General features: G+C 41.4%; 2 protein-coding genes across 11 annotated transcripts in view; both read right to left on the minus strand.

Annotated features, from left to right (window-relative positions):
* Positions 1-6,537, minus strand: part of gk5 (glycerol kinase 5) — a 9,582-nt gene extending 3,045 nt beyond the window's left edge. Inside the window, exons 1-11 of the mRNA XM_053651272.1 lie at positions 5,630-6,537; positions 5,155-5,248; positions 3,691-3,766; positions 3,429-3,522; positions 2,750-2,881; positions 2,281-2,356; positions 2,009-2,070; positions 1,730-1,803; positions 1,517-1,577; positions 940-1,066; positions 728-832 (exon numbers count right to left, since the gene is read on the minus strand). Coding sequence (XP_053507247.1) covers positions 728-832; positions 940-1,066; positions 1,517-1,577; positions 1,730-1,803; positions 2,009-2,070; positions 2,281-2,356; positions 2,750-2,881; positions 3,429-3,522; positions 3,691-3,766; positions 5,155-5,248; positions 5,630-5,758 — 1,030 coding nt within the window. The 5' untranslated portion in view covers positions 5,759-6,537. The remainder of the gene's footprint in view (positions 1-727; positions 833-939; positions 1,067-1,516; positions 1,578-1,729; positions 1,804-2,008; positions 2,071-2,280; positions 2,357-2,749; positions 2,882-3,428; positions 3,523-3,690; positions 3,767-5,154; positions 5,249-5,629) is intronic.
* A 2,901-nt stretch (positions 6,538-9,438) lies between these two features.
* Positions 9,439-15,545, minus strand: LOC128624420 (tropomyosin-like). Of its 10 annotated transcripts, XR_008388768.1 has the most exons (14): positions 14,892-15,186; positions 14,726-14,806; positions 14,476-14,558; positions 14,024-14,188; positions 13,704-13,793; positions 13,402-13,572; positions 13,200-13,295; positions 12,997-13,056; positions 12,624-12,794; positions 12,140-12,259; positions 11,913-11,972; positions 11,345-11,504; positions 11,087-11,201; positions 10,789-10,917 (listed from the first exon to the last, which is right to left on the minus strand). XR_008388768.1 is itself a non-coding variant. In XM_053652058.1 (13 exons), the coding sequence occupies exons 1-12, from the start codon at positions 15,043-15,045 to the stop codon at positions 10,831-10,833; spliced, it is 1,308 nt and encodes a 435-aa protein (XP_053508033.1). In that variant the 5' UTR covers positions 15,046-15,186; the 3' UTR covers positions 9,439-10,632; positions 10,789-10,830. The 10 variants fall into 10 exon arrangements, 8 of the variants coding, with proteins under 8 accessions (XP_053508033.1, XP_053508034.1, XP_053508032.1 ...); XM_053652058.1 differs by lacking the exons at positions 11,087-11,201; positions 11,345-11,504 and adding an exon at positions 9,439-10,632 and having other exon boundaries at positions 14,756-14,806; XM_053652059.1 differs by lacking the exons at positions 11,087-11,201; positions 11,345-11,504 and adding an exon at positions 9,439-10,632 and having other exon boundaries at positions 13,230-13,295.
* Positions 15,546-16,843: the final 1,298 nt, after the last annotated feature.

The raw sequence follows: 16,843 nt of genomic DNA on the forward strand, positions 1-16,843 counted from the left end.
CAAGAATATAAGTGACTCTATAAGTGACTCTATAAGTGACACAGTGCAAGAATATAAGTGACTCTATAAGTGACTCTATAAGTGACACAGTGCAAGAATATAAGTGACTCTATAAGTGACACAGTGCAAGAATATAAGTGACTCTATAAGTGACTCTATAAGTGACACAGTGCAAGAATATAAGTGACTCTATAAGTGACTCTATAAGTGACTCTATAAGTGACACAGTGCAAGAATATAAGTGACTCTATAAGTGACACAGTGCAAGAATATAAGTGACTCTATAAGTGACTCTATAAGTGACACAGTGCAAGAATATAAGTGACTCTATAAGTGACTCTATAAGTGACACAGTGCAAGAATATAAGTGACTCTATAAGTGACTCTATAAGTGACTCTATAAGTGACACAGTGCAAGAATATAAGTGACTCTATAAGTGACACAGTGCAAGAATATAAGTGACTCTATAAGTGACTCTATAAGTGACACAGTGCAAGAATATAAGTGACTCTATAAGTGACTCTATAAGTGACACAGTGTAAGAATATAAGCGACTCTATAAGTGACACAGTGTAAGAACCTACAGCACAATTTGAGTGTCTTAAAGCAGATCAGAGGATTTTATTTGTCTGGGTTTAGTAACAGCCCCCTGCGCAGTAATGCCGTGTTGTATAACACACACACCTGAATGATGTGTGTGTGTTTAGATGCTGTGTGTTTGCTCACCGATCTCCTGAGCCCATCTGATGGCGGTTCCTGTATCTGCAGCGTTTCCTTCAGCAAGATACACAACGTCAGAGCCGATCTTCCAGCCCACCAGGGGATACAGGCCTACACACACACACACACACACACATTACTGCATATTCTAGATTGCTCGAAGGTTGTTAAAAGCTGTAAAAGTCAACCGTGTTGACTGTGTGTGTGTGTGTGTTTACCTGCTACAGACGTGTGTGGTTTGTTCCCTGTGTTGATGTCCATAAATGTTCCTGTTCCCATGGTAATCTTTACATCACCAGTATCAAAGCAGCACTCGCCAAACATGGCCGCCTGCTGATCCGCCATCTACAGTCACCAGATTAACCTCGTTATTCCACACTATTATACATTATTAAACATTAATATGTACTACTACATACTATTATACACAAACATTATTACACATACTGTTAGACACTATTAGGAATTAACACATTAAACATTATTACACGCTACGACATACTAATACACATTAACAAATTAAATGAAAACATTAAAAACGATACAAATAAATAAGCAAAAACACATACTGACCAAAACACAGGTTTATGCTATTATGAACAAATAACCCTAAAACTAAATCTTTTTTTTTTTAATTGAATAAATTAATAGGTTGTTTTTTTTTGTTTTTTTTACAGACTGATGTAAATAAAGCATTTGAGAGTAAGACTGTAAAGTTACAAATTGAAGAAAACGTTAAAGTAAATACAGCACAGACAATAAATAAAATAAATAATATAGAAAATAACTACTCACAAGTGACATGATTGGAATAGAAACCCCAAAGATGTCGGGATCAGAGGAACCAAAATGGTGACTGGAGAGAGAGAGAGCGAGAGAGAGAGCGAGAGAGAGAGAGAGAGAGAGAGAGAGAGAGAGCGAGAGAGAGAGCGAGAGAGAGTTAAAGTTTAATCAGGTAATTCATCAAATAAAAAATAATCCACAAAGCATCTTTTAAACATGTTGTACCTCGTGTTGTGCACCGTGGGGAGAATGGAGAGAGGTAGAGAGAGGAGAGAACACAAAAACCCGCTCCAACACATCTAAACACACAAACACACACACACACACACACACACACACACACACAGAGAAACATGATAAATGTGCACAGTAGTTATGGTCATGTGGTTTGTGGATGTAGTCACAGGTCCTGACTGCCTGAAACCAACTGAATGCGTTTTATTCATCTTAAATGTGTTGTTCTGAACTGAACAGTAGCTTATACATTTCAGAGCTGTAAAATACCTGATAGGAATCAAAGATGGCAGTTGAGCTGGCATTGGAATAATCTGTAGCGTGGACCAAACCTGCAGAGATCAAACAAAACATACGAACACTTCAACCTACAATTTCACAGTAATAAAAACAGAATCACAAACAATGATTAATCATGTATGTGGGGGGGGGGGGGGCACCAGAGGGGCTCAGGCTGGAGGCGGCAAAAGACCCCAAGGGTGGGGGGTGGGTTGGGGCACAAGGCCTCAGGGTGGGCAGCACTCTCATTTTGGTGTTTTTACCTTTAGTGAGTTTATAAAGCAGCCATGTGTCGATGGTCCCAAAACAACAAGTTCCTTCATCAACCGCCTGCTTCAGCTGTGAGAGAGAGAGAGAGAGAGAGAGAGTATGAGAGAGAGTATGAGAGAGAGTGAGCGAGCGAGTGAGAGAGAGAGCAGGAGAGAGGGTGAGCAAGAGACAGAGAAAGTGAGCGAGCGAGCGAGAGAGAGTGAGCACGAGTAAGAGAGTGAGTAAGAGAGAGAAAGTGAGCGAGCGAGCGAGAGAGAGAGAGTGAGCACGAGTGAGAGTGAGCGAGTGAGCGAGCAAGCAAGCGAGAGTGAGCGAGCGACAGACAGAGAAAGAGAAACGAATGGGTTACACTACATGAGAATTAAATGGTCATGGATAAGGTTAGTGGCAGTGACAGCTGATCTCAGGTCAGTGTAAATAATAATAATAATAATAATAATAATAATAATAATAATAATAAACCTGAGGAATATGCTGTAAAGCCCAGGCCAGACGCATGGAGACATGCTGCGGCGTGAAGACCACCAGACTTGCCGCCAGGAAACGCTTCCATCTGCTGAGGAAGTGCAGCATCTTCATCACACCGTGCACTGCCTGTTACACACACACACACACACACACACACACACACACACACACACACACACACAGAGTTAGCACTGATTTCTGCATAATTAGACTTTGTCAGAAAGTACAAATCCAATTTACTTCTTCAGACTGCAGTCACGCTGTCTCACAGATCCAGGCAGGTTGCTATAGTAACAATGTAAACATGAGTACACTGAGTAGAACTAGCGGGTTTTTTACCAGCATGCAGATCTTAGCATGGAGTATTTAATCATCCTTTACATTAGGACAACATCGGGTTGTGATTTCTAAAAGTAGTTCTTGAGTTTACGTCACGCAGACAGTTAATTACCTCAGTATGAATCTATCCTGAGGAATAATCTTATTTTAATTACAGAGGAAGATCTGACAGTGTGCTTATGAAGTCTGACCGCTCAGGAGTGTTTGATCATTAACGCTGCAGCACGAGAACCGGTCCCAGGGTTACGCCCCGATCAGACCCACATCAGTCGGAGCTGGATTATTAAACTGTCGGAAAGGTTTAACCCTCTCGGGCACAGGTGTGTGATCTCACCTTCATGGTGTACGAGTTGTTCCAGGACTTGGCCATCTCGGCCGTTCGCAGGTCCTGCCATCCAATCAGGTTATGAAACGGTTTCCCCGTCTTCCTGAAACACCACAATCACCAGAAAAACACCGTAAAACTCACTGACGCAAGAACAAACACACACAACTCTCACACAAACACACACTACTCTCTCTCTCTCACACACACACACTACTCTCACAAACACACACTACTCTCACTAACACACACACGACTCAAACACACGTACCTGTGCCAGGTGGTGAAGGTGGCTCTCTGAGTTGAGATACCTAACGCCTCCATCTGACTCATCTGTAAACCTGAGTCTGTAACACACACACACACACACACACACACACACACACACACACACACAAAATATTTAATTCATTCCCATTTATAAATAAAATACTACACACATAACTGTGCAAGTGTTTAGATTTTTGGATAGAAATAAACTCAGTAAAAAAAAGAAACGTCCCTTTTTCAGGAGACAGTATTTTAAAGATAATTTTGTAAAATCTGAATAATCTTCATAGTAAAGGGTTTAAACAATGTTTTTCACGTTTGTTAAATGAACTATAAACAGTTATTGCACATGCACCTGTGGAACAGTCCTTAAGACACAAACAGTTTACGGGTGGAAGGTGATTACGGTCACAGTTACAATAAGTTAGGACACTAAAGAGACCTTTCTACTGACTCTGAAAAACACCAGAAGAACGATGCCTAGGGTTCCTGCTCTCCTGCGTGAACATGCCATAGCCCTGCTGCAGGAAGGCATGAGGACTGCAGATGTGTTCAGAGCAATAAACTGTAATGTCTGTAATGTAAGATGCCTGAGACAGTGCTACAGGGAGACAGGAAGGACAGCTGATCGTCCTCGCAGTGGAACATCACATGTAAGCGTGTGTCCTCCAGACATGATGGAGAACTTGGAAGAGTGGAGGAACATCTCACAGCAAGAACTGACCAATCTGGTGCAGTCCATGAGGATGAGATGCACTGCAGTACTTAAAGCAGCTGGAGAACACCAGATACTGACTGTTCCTTCTGATATCCACCTCCACTTTATTCAGGGACCCATTCTTCCATTTCTGTTCCTCAAGCGTCTGTGAAACCTCTTCAGTTTAAGTCTCAGATGTTGAATCTTTTTACGTTAATGCAAATATTTACACGTTAAGAAATTTGCTGGAAATAAAAGCAGTTGAATGTAAGAGGACATTTCTTTTTTTTTGATGAGTTTATATATCATTTCAGTGTTTCGAGTTTGATGTCACCAGCGAAATATGGAACAAAACATGCTCCTGATTTTTGATCGTCCTCTTCCGCTTTACTACAAACAGAAGCGTTTCGAAACGCGACGGCGTCACCGATCCTCCTTCACACGGCCATGAAGCATTTTAACAAGTTTATCAAGTTTTGCATTCAACATTCCTCTCACTAACTAACTAACACACACACACACACACACCCACACACACTCACACCTCAAAAGCTTGTCGTGCTTCATATCTGTCCAAAATAAAAGGTACAAATAATATGAACAGCTGGACTCATGTTCGACAGAGCTGGAAATTTCCACAATAATGTTTTACAGAAGGAATCTGACACATCTTAAACAGCAGGGTGTGTGTGTGTGTGTGTGTGTGTGTGTGTGTGTGTGTGTGTGTTAGGGTGTGTGTTAGGGTGTGTGTTAGGGTGGAGCTCTGACCGTGCACTGCTCCCTTCACCACACTGATGAAGCTCTGCCACAGATCCTCCGGGTCCACCTCCACCCAGCCTCGCTCCGGGTACAGCAGAGGTACCTGGGACAAAACAAACAAACACACACACACACACACACACACACACACACACACACACGTCATACAAACAGTACAAGTAAAAGGGAAGTTTGTCCTGTTTAAGCTGAGACCAAGTAGCTGGTGGTGGAATGAAAGGGGCGTGGCTAGGGAAACACCTCTCACAGGACACACCCAGTTCCTTCTGATGAAGAGTTTGTTAATGAGCTGATTAGGTTGTTGTTTTAAATCAGGCGTGTTAGTGCAGAAATTCATTAGTTAATTATGAATCTAAAAGAAGCACTATTCCTAACGACACAACACTCAGGGTGTGTGAGATAAAGCAGGAGGACTGTAGGAAGAGTGTTAAGGCGCAGGTGAAGAGACTCGGGTGTGTTTGGTTACCTTTCGGCTGCAGGATCCCCGGATGTTGGCGTGTTTATCATAAACATGGCACCTCACAGAGGTCGTTCCCACGTCCACGGAGAGAATGAAGCTCTCTCTCTTCGTCCAGCCGTTCCTCAGCGTTCCCATAACACACACACACACACAGAGCGCTCTTACAAGAACGGGGAACCGAAGATGACCAGCATTGCCTCGAAATAACGGTAAATATTTGCTCTTTTTCTTCTCTTATCTCCTGCACTTCGCTCTTCAGGACCTGTGCTCCACAGAGGCAACTTCGGGCACGCGGACGAAGAGTCCCCGGAAGCTGATTGGCTGAGCGCACGCGAGTAACTGTCGTGAGTAGCTGATTGGCCACGAACCGGACAAGCGCCTCGTGTGACGTCACCCGCAGACAAGTTTCATTCTTAACTTTCCAATGATTTTCGAGTCGTAGACCAAATAAATTGATTAAATATTAAACGAAATACAAATTTACACACCACTACAAGTTAGAGGAAAACTTTTTTTTTTTTTTGTCGAGATATTTCGTAATTCTCAGGCACTCTCATAGTTTCTGTTCCTGAATTGTCTCGTGTGTGTCGTAATGTGTAATAGCGCTTGTATAAACCAGTAACACTTGTGGAAACACCCGAATAAAGAAACAGTTCAAACAAGGAAGTAAATTAGCAACAAGCTAGCTAGCCAGTTATAACACAGACCGCACACAAGCAGCGCCCGCGCCCGCGCCCTGTCAACTTCTCTGTCGCCAAGCTGCAACTCCCTAGACTAGACTTGGTCATAAAATGGCTGAATTCAGCGGAATAATCCTCTTGTTCGTCCACTTTTACCTCACAGGACGCGTTATATGATCTCCAACTTCCTGCTTACTAAAAAAAAATGAAGAAAAGAAACAATAATGAAAGTGAAATGAGTACAAATACTGGCGTCACGCATCAGCTGATGGGGGGGGGGGGGGGTTAGAGCTCTTAAAGGACCAGCGCTCCATTTCACTCGCTTTCTCAAAGGGGCGGTGCTCCGTTTCACTCGCTCTCTCAAAGGGGCGGCGCTCCGTTTCACTCGCTCACTCAAAGGGGCGGCGCTCTATTAGGCGCCAAACTGGACAAAAAGTGAAGCGCATGGGGAGAGACAACGAAAGGCAAAAAATGCGCGAGAGGGTCGAAAGCGCGCGCGAGAGGGTCCGACTGTGTCCGCTTAAACATATTACTGCATATGACCCTTTAAGTGTGAGCTGTAGTGTACACTGCGGTTATCCTGCCATTTTCAACATGTTTAAGGGGTATTTTTTATTAAACTGCATTAGTTGTCAGTGCAACGACATACAGAGAGATTTCACAGAGCTAAACACTTGATATTGTTTGAAGAAAGTACTGTATGCTTCAAGAAATTTTAACAGCATGGAGCATTTTCATCGGTTACTGGAGCAGCATCGTCATATTCGATCCAGGACGTTGGACCATCTGAGACACACTCAGGTAATTATTATTTGTAGGCATGACTATGTACAATTATGAAAAATAGGATAATTATAGGATAATCAAATCACTCCCATGCTATCGGAGTTACACGGCAGTCTCTCAGAAATGTTATTTCAACTGGAACCAGTCCTCCACCCCAACCCACCCCAACAATTCTCTCTCCAGGACTGGCGGGCGACCGAAGGTGATTATGATCGTTATGTTTTGAACATCATCACATTTCTGCTGACGGACTACCCCTACATGCATCATTTATACAGATTCCTCCCCAGACAGACATACTTATCTCCAGCACAGAACATCACTTTGTTAATTATGAAACAATCAATTAATTACATGCAATTTTCCATTTCTGGTTCTGGTGTGCGCGTGCATGTTACCTTCTCCATAGTATGTGCTGTGTATTTTAAAACGGACAAGTGGGAAATAAATGAAACAGTCTGAACCTTGGCGACGTGTTTGATGTTATTAGTCTGCATTGTGCAATACAGAACTACTTCGATTTCATGAGGAGCGTTCGATCAAATGGAATTGTGAGGTAATGACGGTTAATTTCTCAGTGGATCTGAATAAAATAAATCCGAATGGTTCCACACACAAGCTTTAAATATTAAGAGTCTACATTTCAGTGTGTTTTCTTACACAGGTATGGTCTCACCAGAGAACAGCTGACCCAGCTGAGAGAGACAGGAATGTCCTGGACTTCTATTTCTACCTGTTCGGGCGTGAGCTGTCGAGCAGTACGAAGACGACGTCTTCAGTATGGCACTGGGACTAATCTCAGCTCTATTTCAGATCTGGACCTTGATGTGCTGGAGTTAATGCCGGAGTTACACTTGTCCTAGGCAAGTAGGCAGCATACTAGATTTCAAACATTAAAATGATATCTTGAAGAGTGCTTATATTGATGATGCTAACATTTAGTTTTAATTGCATTGTCGGAAGCCTCAGGAGTAGAGGACTGTTTATCCAGAGAAGGCGTGTTCGGGATCGACTGGCAGCAGTTGACCCTGTTGGCACCATGATCCGTACAAGACATGCAATGAGGAGGAGTGTACATAATGTCAGAGGACCAAACCATCTTTGGTATGTATCACGACGGCGTTAGTATTCATCATATTTCCTATTATGCTGCAGACAAAAATCCATGTCAGTTGGTTCTAACCCTTCTCTTTTCTCTAGGCACATCCATTCAAATCACAAATTAATTGCATGGAGATTTGTGTTCCACGGGGGCTATATATGACGGACTATTATTTATCCTGAATGCTGTACCAACAACGGCGCATATACAGCACTTACCTTTTTTCAGCAGGGTGTGGCAGGATTTGGTCTACCTTACAGTCCGAGGAGATGGAGGTGGTGAGAACATCGAAGTGGCCAGGTACATGATACACAATCGGGGAAGTGAAAGGGGGAGTTTTATAGTCGATCGAAGTGCTCATAATCGAAGAACTGAACGACGTTAGTCTGATGTCAGACTTCTACAAGCAACTTTTCCAGTACACGGAACGCTCTGAAATCTTGGAGTCCACAAGTGAAGTCCACATATGGGCTTTACATTTTGTGTACCTGGAGCGGATACGGTGATCTGCAAGAGAATCTTTCCAACAGTGAAACCACCGTACTTTAAGTTCAGGCCAGTCCATGACACGCTTGGCAATGTGGTATACGGGTATGAGCTTCTCACACATGGAGAAACTGAAGACTATGGTACTGACTATGATGGTCCTATAGTTCGAGAAGATAACAATGAGCAAATAAGTAACCTCGCATTAAATCCTGACAGTGTCACCCGTTTATAAGCTACATGGAACCCACTCACTGACGATGGCAACCGTGGAGCTGATCACAATCTTTTTGTAAGAGATTTTTTTTCAGATTGTATTTACAGCATATCTTAAGTATAGGGCATGTACACATGTACTTGTATCATTTAAACACACCCACACACACCCCCGGGGGTCCAAACCCAGCAGACTACCACAGGTCACCTCGGTAAAGTTGGGTTTATATTGCACATTCACTACACATTCAAGTTTCTCTCTTCTATTTCTCAAGAAATAAACACACAAAAAGGACAAAATGTGTATTGTCTTACTCTGGAGTGGAACGAGAACCAAGTGCAACTGAATATGGTTTTTAATCTTCTCTGGTTAAAGCCCGCGGAAGATAATCTTTCAGAAACGCAGTTCATCAGAGCTTTACAGTCATGGGGTCAGTAAGGGACCGTCTAAAAAGTGCATGACCTGGGCAACTGTTTAAGATTCTACCGAGATTAGGCGTCTACTTCACAGGATATCTAACTTCATGCAGTGTTAGGATACAGTATGGATTCAGTATTTGTTTATTTTTTTTTATACCATATATTTTTATTAATGATATACATTTTTATTACACATATAAACTTTTGTGACACATAAAACCCAGGGTTAGTCTGAGCAACTACAGCAAAATGCTGTTTTTATTGCTAAAAAAAAAAAAACTGTCTGTAAACAATTAGAAAAGAAATGAAATTTTTATCCTTCACACTATATTATACTCCATCCTTCTTATCAAAGACAACTCTATTTGGAAAATAATCAAGGGGTTTTTTGTTTAAAAAAGAAAAAAAAAAATTAAATACAATAACGTTGCTTGTAGGAGTTACACGTGTAAAACCACATGTACTATGAGGCAGCTGCAAAAGTCCTTACTAGAACAATATATAACCTAGGGTTGAACAGTACCGCTACTACGGTAGTATCGCGATACTAAAGCTTCAAAATATGCCAGTGTATTTTTAAACGGTCGTATCGTCAGTGCGGTAGTACCGTAAGTAATGTTGTGTGCAGCAGTTAATACTATTTTCACTAAAATGACACGTCTCACTGCTTTCACACACAAAGATTAGTGACACATTTCATTTAACCAAAATTCTTCACCTTAATCTTTAACCATTTCCTGTTTGTTTGTAAGCGAGCTAACGTTACGCTAACCGCCGTGGGTGAATAATAAAATTGGCCGTGTTTGCTAGTACGCAAGCTAACGTTCCCAATTTTATGATTTTTTTTTTTTTTTTTGGAGTTTGTTTCCGAATTCAGTTTATTTATTCCTAATGTGTTCGTTCTGCGTACTCTGGGGACAATTTCCATTCGCATGATTTCACGGCCCGAGGGAACAGGAGATGAAATACGTGACACGTTGAATTAGTGACTCGCCAACTGTAGGATTGTTCTTGAGCTTGTCCGACGGCCCGTTCTTCATTCTCGTTAATAAAGTCTTCAGAGAAACATTTTTCACTGGTATCTGTGTATCTCTGTAAATCTGGTTCATTTTGTAGATTTGAATGATGAATGAACGCGACCCTGCGAGGTATCGTGATACTTCAGCTGGTGTAGAGTCGTAAGATATGTTTATGGTATCGTGACGTCCCTAATATAAACGGAACATTTCAAAATGGTTCATAGGTCATTCTTTTTGTTCTTTGTGTTAAACGATGTGCAGCATCTTTGTTGGCGATCTTATATTTTTCAGCTTCTTTGACTTCATTGATTCCGTGTTAAAAAGAGAAAAAAACAGAAATATGTTAGCATTATTTACTGAGGACCAGGAGTTCAGCCTGTAGTGTAACTCAACAGCAAAAGCAGAGCCATGTTATTATTCAAAAGTACGGCTCCGTGGAAAGCTTTTCTGACGTACCTTAACATCTTCTGACATTACAGTTCTGTAACACAGAGTCCTCTAATGAGACTTGCAGAACATCTCTTTCTCCAGAGTTCTGCAGTCCTGAGCATTCTCAGCTTTCTTCTGAAATTCAGCCAGAGAGCCCTTGAAGTTCAACGACCAACAGATGGAACGTAAATGAATGATTAAGAATGAACAGACACAAAGTCAGAGTCAAATACAGATATGAATCAAATGAGCACAGTGTTTTTTTGGTCAGCGGATTGTTCCGGTAGCCGGACCAAAATACTGCCGTACTAAGCCATATCTCTACCGTGTTTCTGTAACAACTGGCCCGAATATCCCAAAAGAAATGATTTTATATAGAGCTCCCACTCCACAGACCAGGCGGTCCACACGCTGCGTGCAGAACATCACGTACCGGGTCTCTAAAGAGAGTCATTTTATTACTTCATTACGCATGTTGTTCCCCGTTTCCTAAATGTATTACCTCCATCGTTATTAAACAAAGATCATACAGGAACACCATATAGAAGTGTTATAATGAAATTCTGCTTAAACGACCCCATACTGGTTCAATACAGCACCGTGCTGTACTACTAGCTCTGTAGTAGATTATGAGAGTGTCTAGAGATCTTTTCTGATCTTTCTGGAACGTTATTGAGTAGTCATGAGAGGGGCGGGGGGGATTCTGGTACTTTTAATTTTGTTTTCCTTTGTTTTTTTTTCTTCTTCTCAATGAAATATTTGGGAAAGGGAAGGGAGGAGAGAAGAGAAAAGGTAAATGAATCACATGTAAATGAATCACATGAAAATGAATCACAAGAAAATGAATCACATGTAAATGAATCATATGAAAATGAATAAATAAATTAAAACGTAAGAGTCCCCTGATTTGGAATAGTCGCTTTGTAAGTCGTTTTGGATAAAAGCGTCTGCTAAATGAATAAATGTAAATGTAAATGTAATAGACGTTGTTGTTTAGAAGGACAGTGAGATACTTTACTCAGTCTTAAATTTCCCAACATTACGTATTTACTCCTCTGGCTACGAAACATTTCTTATACACACACACACACACACACACACACACACACACACACACACAGCAGTCGTGGCTTCATGTGAAAGTAGCTTACCTTAATGTGTTCATACTGGGACAAAAGGGTTCTGTGATCCGTCCGCTCTCGCTCCCGCTCCTAGAAGACAATCATGAGCTAGAAGAGGTTCAAACTTAACGAGTGCTTAACGTTCACATCGGCAATTGTTTTTAGTTTGCAGGTGTTTTGTTGTACTTTTGGCCATACGATTGTAAAAATCTCTTTTTGTGCAAGTCTAAATTGTTATTAATTGTTTTCTCACTGACGCTGAGCATCTCTTCATAGAGCCTTTGGGTCTCATGGAGTTGTCTTTCCAACGTCTGCCCAGACTCCACCAGTGTTTGTACCCGGTCCTTCAGGAAGACGTTCTCGTTCTTCAGAGTACTCTGAGAGCAGGAAATTGATAAAGGTTTTCAGATACTACAAATGACCAACATCAGTACTTTACTGCAAGGCCATCGTTAACATTTACCGTTTGGAGACATATACCGTAAGAACTAATCATCTTTCTGTAGGACTGCGGTTCAGTTTTGTCCAGTTCCTCTCAGCAATTCATCTCCAATTCATTACATTTTCAATGGGATTCAATTCGGAAGATTGGATAAACCTTCTTGAGTTATTCTGGTTGTGTGTTTGGGGTCATTGTCATGTTGAAACATCCTCCTCTAACCTCCTCTGAAATCTCCTGCCACATCACTCATTCACGTTTAAATTACAAGTCCAGATTAATGCAAGGCTTTTCTCACGTACCTTCAATAACTTGGCACCTTTCCCGTGAGTCTCACACAGCTGTTCCTCCAGCCTCTCCACCGAGTCTTGCAGTGTTTTTCTCTGCTCCAACAGAACGGAGTTCTGGTACTCCAGCTGAGCGTTGGACTCTACAGCAATCTTAACTCTCTCCTCAGCTTCATCCAGACAGGACTGGAAGTTCAACACAAAATGCCATCAGCTTTATTTACGTCTACACACAGTCAAACATTTGTAAGGACCGTATCACCACTCACGAGAAAAGGTAAAAGGTTTATGTTACAACATTTGCAAAGCCTATTCCCTAATTTATAAAAATCAATTTATAATATCGGATAGATTTAGTAAAATTCTCATTAAGAGAAGAAAAGCTTACCACAGTGTTTTTGTAATTGACCCAGAGGGTGCAGTAAAACTTTTGCTCTCGCTCCAGCTCCTAAAACACACCATGTGAGAGCTTAATGTTCACATCTGCAATGGGCCAGTTCACTTTGTTTTCTTTTCTCAATAGTTCCCGTATTGTTCGGTACTCAAATTGATGTGAAAAGTACTGTTTAATGTGAGGCTTTTCTCATTCACCTCGCTTTTCATCTCAGACTCTCTGGCTACCTTAAAGAGCAGCTCCTCCCGAACTCTGCTCCCGCACTCCAGGTTCGTCAGCTCGGACTGCTGACCCTGAAAGTTCAACATCCAAAAGGTTGCTTTACTTACTTTTTACAGATAAAAATTTTCTGTTTATGTGAATACTTCTAAATTGTTATTAAAGGCTTTTCTCACTTACCTTCAGTATCTGTTCACACATCTGCTGGGTCTCATGGAGTTCTCCCTCCAACTTCTCCACTGACCCGTGCAGTGTTTTGACCTGGTTCTTCAGGTTGGAGTTCTCGCGCTCCAGCTGAGCGTTGGACTCTACAGCAATCTTAGCTCTCTCCTCAGCTTCATCCAGACAGGACTGGAAGTTTATAAAAAAGTAAAAAAATGTATTCATTATGTGAGTGTATGTATCTAATGTATTTGCTACCCAAATGCCATGTGTTTGAAATGCGCAGATTCAGGAGTCACGGCTTCATGAAGAAAGAATACCTTTAGTAGCCCCTCATTCTGGCCTACCACCTCCATCTCAGTATACTTCTCCTTCAGGACTCTGTGAGCCTGTCGCTCCTGCTCAAGCTCCTGAAAGACAGCCATAGGTCAGAACATTTCTTAATGAGACCCAGCATATGATCAATAAATAACTGATCAGAACTTAACGCGGTCTGGTCAGAGTGTGTATTGTGTCTCTTGGACAGTTTGAAGGCCCAGGTGAACATCACGTCCAGTGTGGAGATATTTTCTTTCTCAGTTGTATTGGTACTCATATTCGTTTGAGAAGAGCTGTTTAACGCGAGGCTTTTCTCACTCACCTTGCTTTTTATCTCAGACTCTCTGTGAAGCTCAGAGAGCAGTTTCTCCAGCTCCATGACTTTGTCCTCCAGGTTCAGCACATGGAGCTCCTCGCTGTTCAGCTGAACAACGGACACCTCATCCTCCTCCTCATCCTCCTCCTCTTCGGCCTTGGCCAGACACCCCTGAAAGTTCAATATGTTGTAGGCTTTATTTACGTTTACACACACGTTTCGACACTTCTGAGGACCAAATTCCATTCTGGAGATATGTACAACACAAACACTTTGGGTGAACAAGTCATCAATCATGCAGAAAAGCCGGACATTTCCTGTGGACGGGTGTAAGGGACAAAAGGTCTCTACAGAGTGTATTGTTAGATATTACACTTAACTGTAATCCAGTACAACATCTAATGCCTAATAACTCGTTTCCAGCTGGTAAATGAATGTGCTTGAGGTTTGAGGAGTACCTCAGGGTTGGCCTTGTCCATCTGCGTGTCCTTGTGTCCATCAGAAGACTGCAGAAAGCCTGAAGAGACAATCTGCACCGGGTCTAAAAGCAAAAGCACAAACATCCCGTAAGCAGGCGTTCATCAGAGTTTAAATAAATGAAGCATAACATTATTATTATTACTACTACTACTACTACTACTACTACTACAGGGGAATAAAATGACGTTCTGTAATTCTTTATGGACGCTGATTAGTATTTCACCTCACACAGCACAATAAAGCTGAATATTTGGTCACCTGGCCACCACATTGTAGCCTGAACGGTCTGACTACATCCCTGACTGAAACCTGTGTGTGTGAATAACTTTAGAGAATTACATTTAACAGTGCAGGTTACACCAGGACTGAGAAGCACTCATGGAAAGATCTCTACCTTCGTGGACAGGTGTGCCTTCGAAGGCCTCCGTCCTCCGCTCCTCATGTCCACACTTATGACGAAAATAATATCCTAGAGCAGCCATGACTACAGCTCCAGCTGCACACGCTGCAAATCCTACTAAACTCCTGAAAGAGCTCATCATATCCATCACCTTCACCTTCACCTTCACCTTCACCTTCACGCGTCTGATACACAGCTGGTTAGTGTGAAGTTGAGTGAAAACGGAAGTCTCTGAATTCAGTTTTGGAACAGAAGCGTGTTCTACTGACTGTGACGTCACAACCACCGTTCTGTTGCCTAGGTAACGCGACCAAAACACCTGTAATGTTCAGTGCTATTCAATTCAATCCAAACACGCTGTGACCCTGAACATGGACATCAGACCACTGCTAGGTTTTACTGATAGACAGATAGATAGATCAACTTTACTGGTGTCGAAGCAGTAGACAAACTTACACATTCAACACATGAATAAATGACCGCGGATTAACAGCGGAATAAACAACAACAACAACAACATCCACAACAAAGCATGTTCTTACCTTTAGAAGATTTTCTTTCTTATTTGTCCTGGCAGCAAATTTCCCTGATAAGGATTGTAAAGTCCGAAGTCGTCGTCCCCCCCGATCTCCACCGGCTGACGATCACCAAATCATTTACATCTGAAACTAAAGACCTTTCGAGGAGAAAACTCCAGCCGTGCTCTGACCATTTCTCAAATGATCATCACAACACTGTTACTTTTTTATTTTTATTACCTTTTAATGCAAATACTTATTAATATCTTTACTATCCAGGCATTTTACTATCTTTATTATCCATGACAACACTTGCTAACGCTAACTCTAGTTAGCATGCTAATTCTGTGGAAAAAGAACGGGAGGGAAGAAATCATTCAAATCTTATTCAGCTTTAACTAATTAACTGATAGAGACATAATCTTGAGAAATCTTACCTAATGCACCTTTACCTAGCTACATTATTACATGACATTATCTGAAACTATCATGTTCTAGTCTAGTTAATTAGACTAGCAGGGACCCAGACCATGGGACTGTGCAGCACACTGGAGCTTTTACTTGCTGAGGCAGTTAGCTAATGCACTGATCATTTATCTACCACTGGCTCAGAGATTATTACCTTCTAGCAGCTTCCTGGAGTTTCAAACATTACCACTCTGGACAAACACAAACAGCAGAAATGTTCCTAATTCTGTTCCTAATTTTTAAACTATCAGTTATTTTAGTTAAATTGTGTTTAATCAAGTTTATGGACTGGATTCAACAACCGCCCTTATACTTCCTTTATCAGTGAGACTCAAGTAAACAACATTTCCGTCTTTTTCTCAGTGCAGAAATTCTTTATTATAGTCATCACACACACACACACACACACACACACACTCATAGCTTTTGAAACTGAACATACCTTCCAAAGACCATCTTTTTTTTTTTTTTAATTCTCATATTCTCTTGTCTTTTATTCCACAGGAAATCAGACTGTACAACTCCTCCCCTTCTCTAAAACATAAAACACACCGAAATGCTGCCCTGTTGTTCAGTTACTGCTTTTTGAACATGTACCGTTATAAAGAATATTTCTGTTTTGCTTGTTTACTTTGTAGTTTTGAATTTGTATGTCAGTTGTAATAAATAAATAAATAAATAAATAAATAAAAGGTTGGTTTTTTTTTTTTATCCTTCTCACAGCTGGAGAACATGCATGCTGAAAATGTTCATTTTGACCGCTAGATGGCAGCAGATATTTTTCATCCACCTCACACACTGAAGGGAATAAAATCTGTTTAAATCTGGTTTTATGAGCAGCTACTACACCTACATGACAGCTCATGGACTTTAGGACTGTCTTCTGATCATTAGCTAGTAGGATATATGAGGAATAAAACACTTTTATTGGAAAATCATCCACAACAGGGCGGTGTGATG

Source organism: Ictalurus furcatus, chromosome 20 (assembly GCF_023375685.1).
Source record: "Ictalurus furcatus strain D&B chromosome 20, Billie_1.0, whole genome shotgun sequence".
In the NCBI taxonomy this organism is placed as follows: Eukaryota; Metazoa; Chordata; class Actinopteri; order Siluriformes; family Ictaluridae; genus Ictalurus; species Ictalurus furcatus.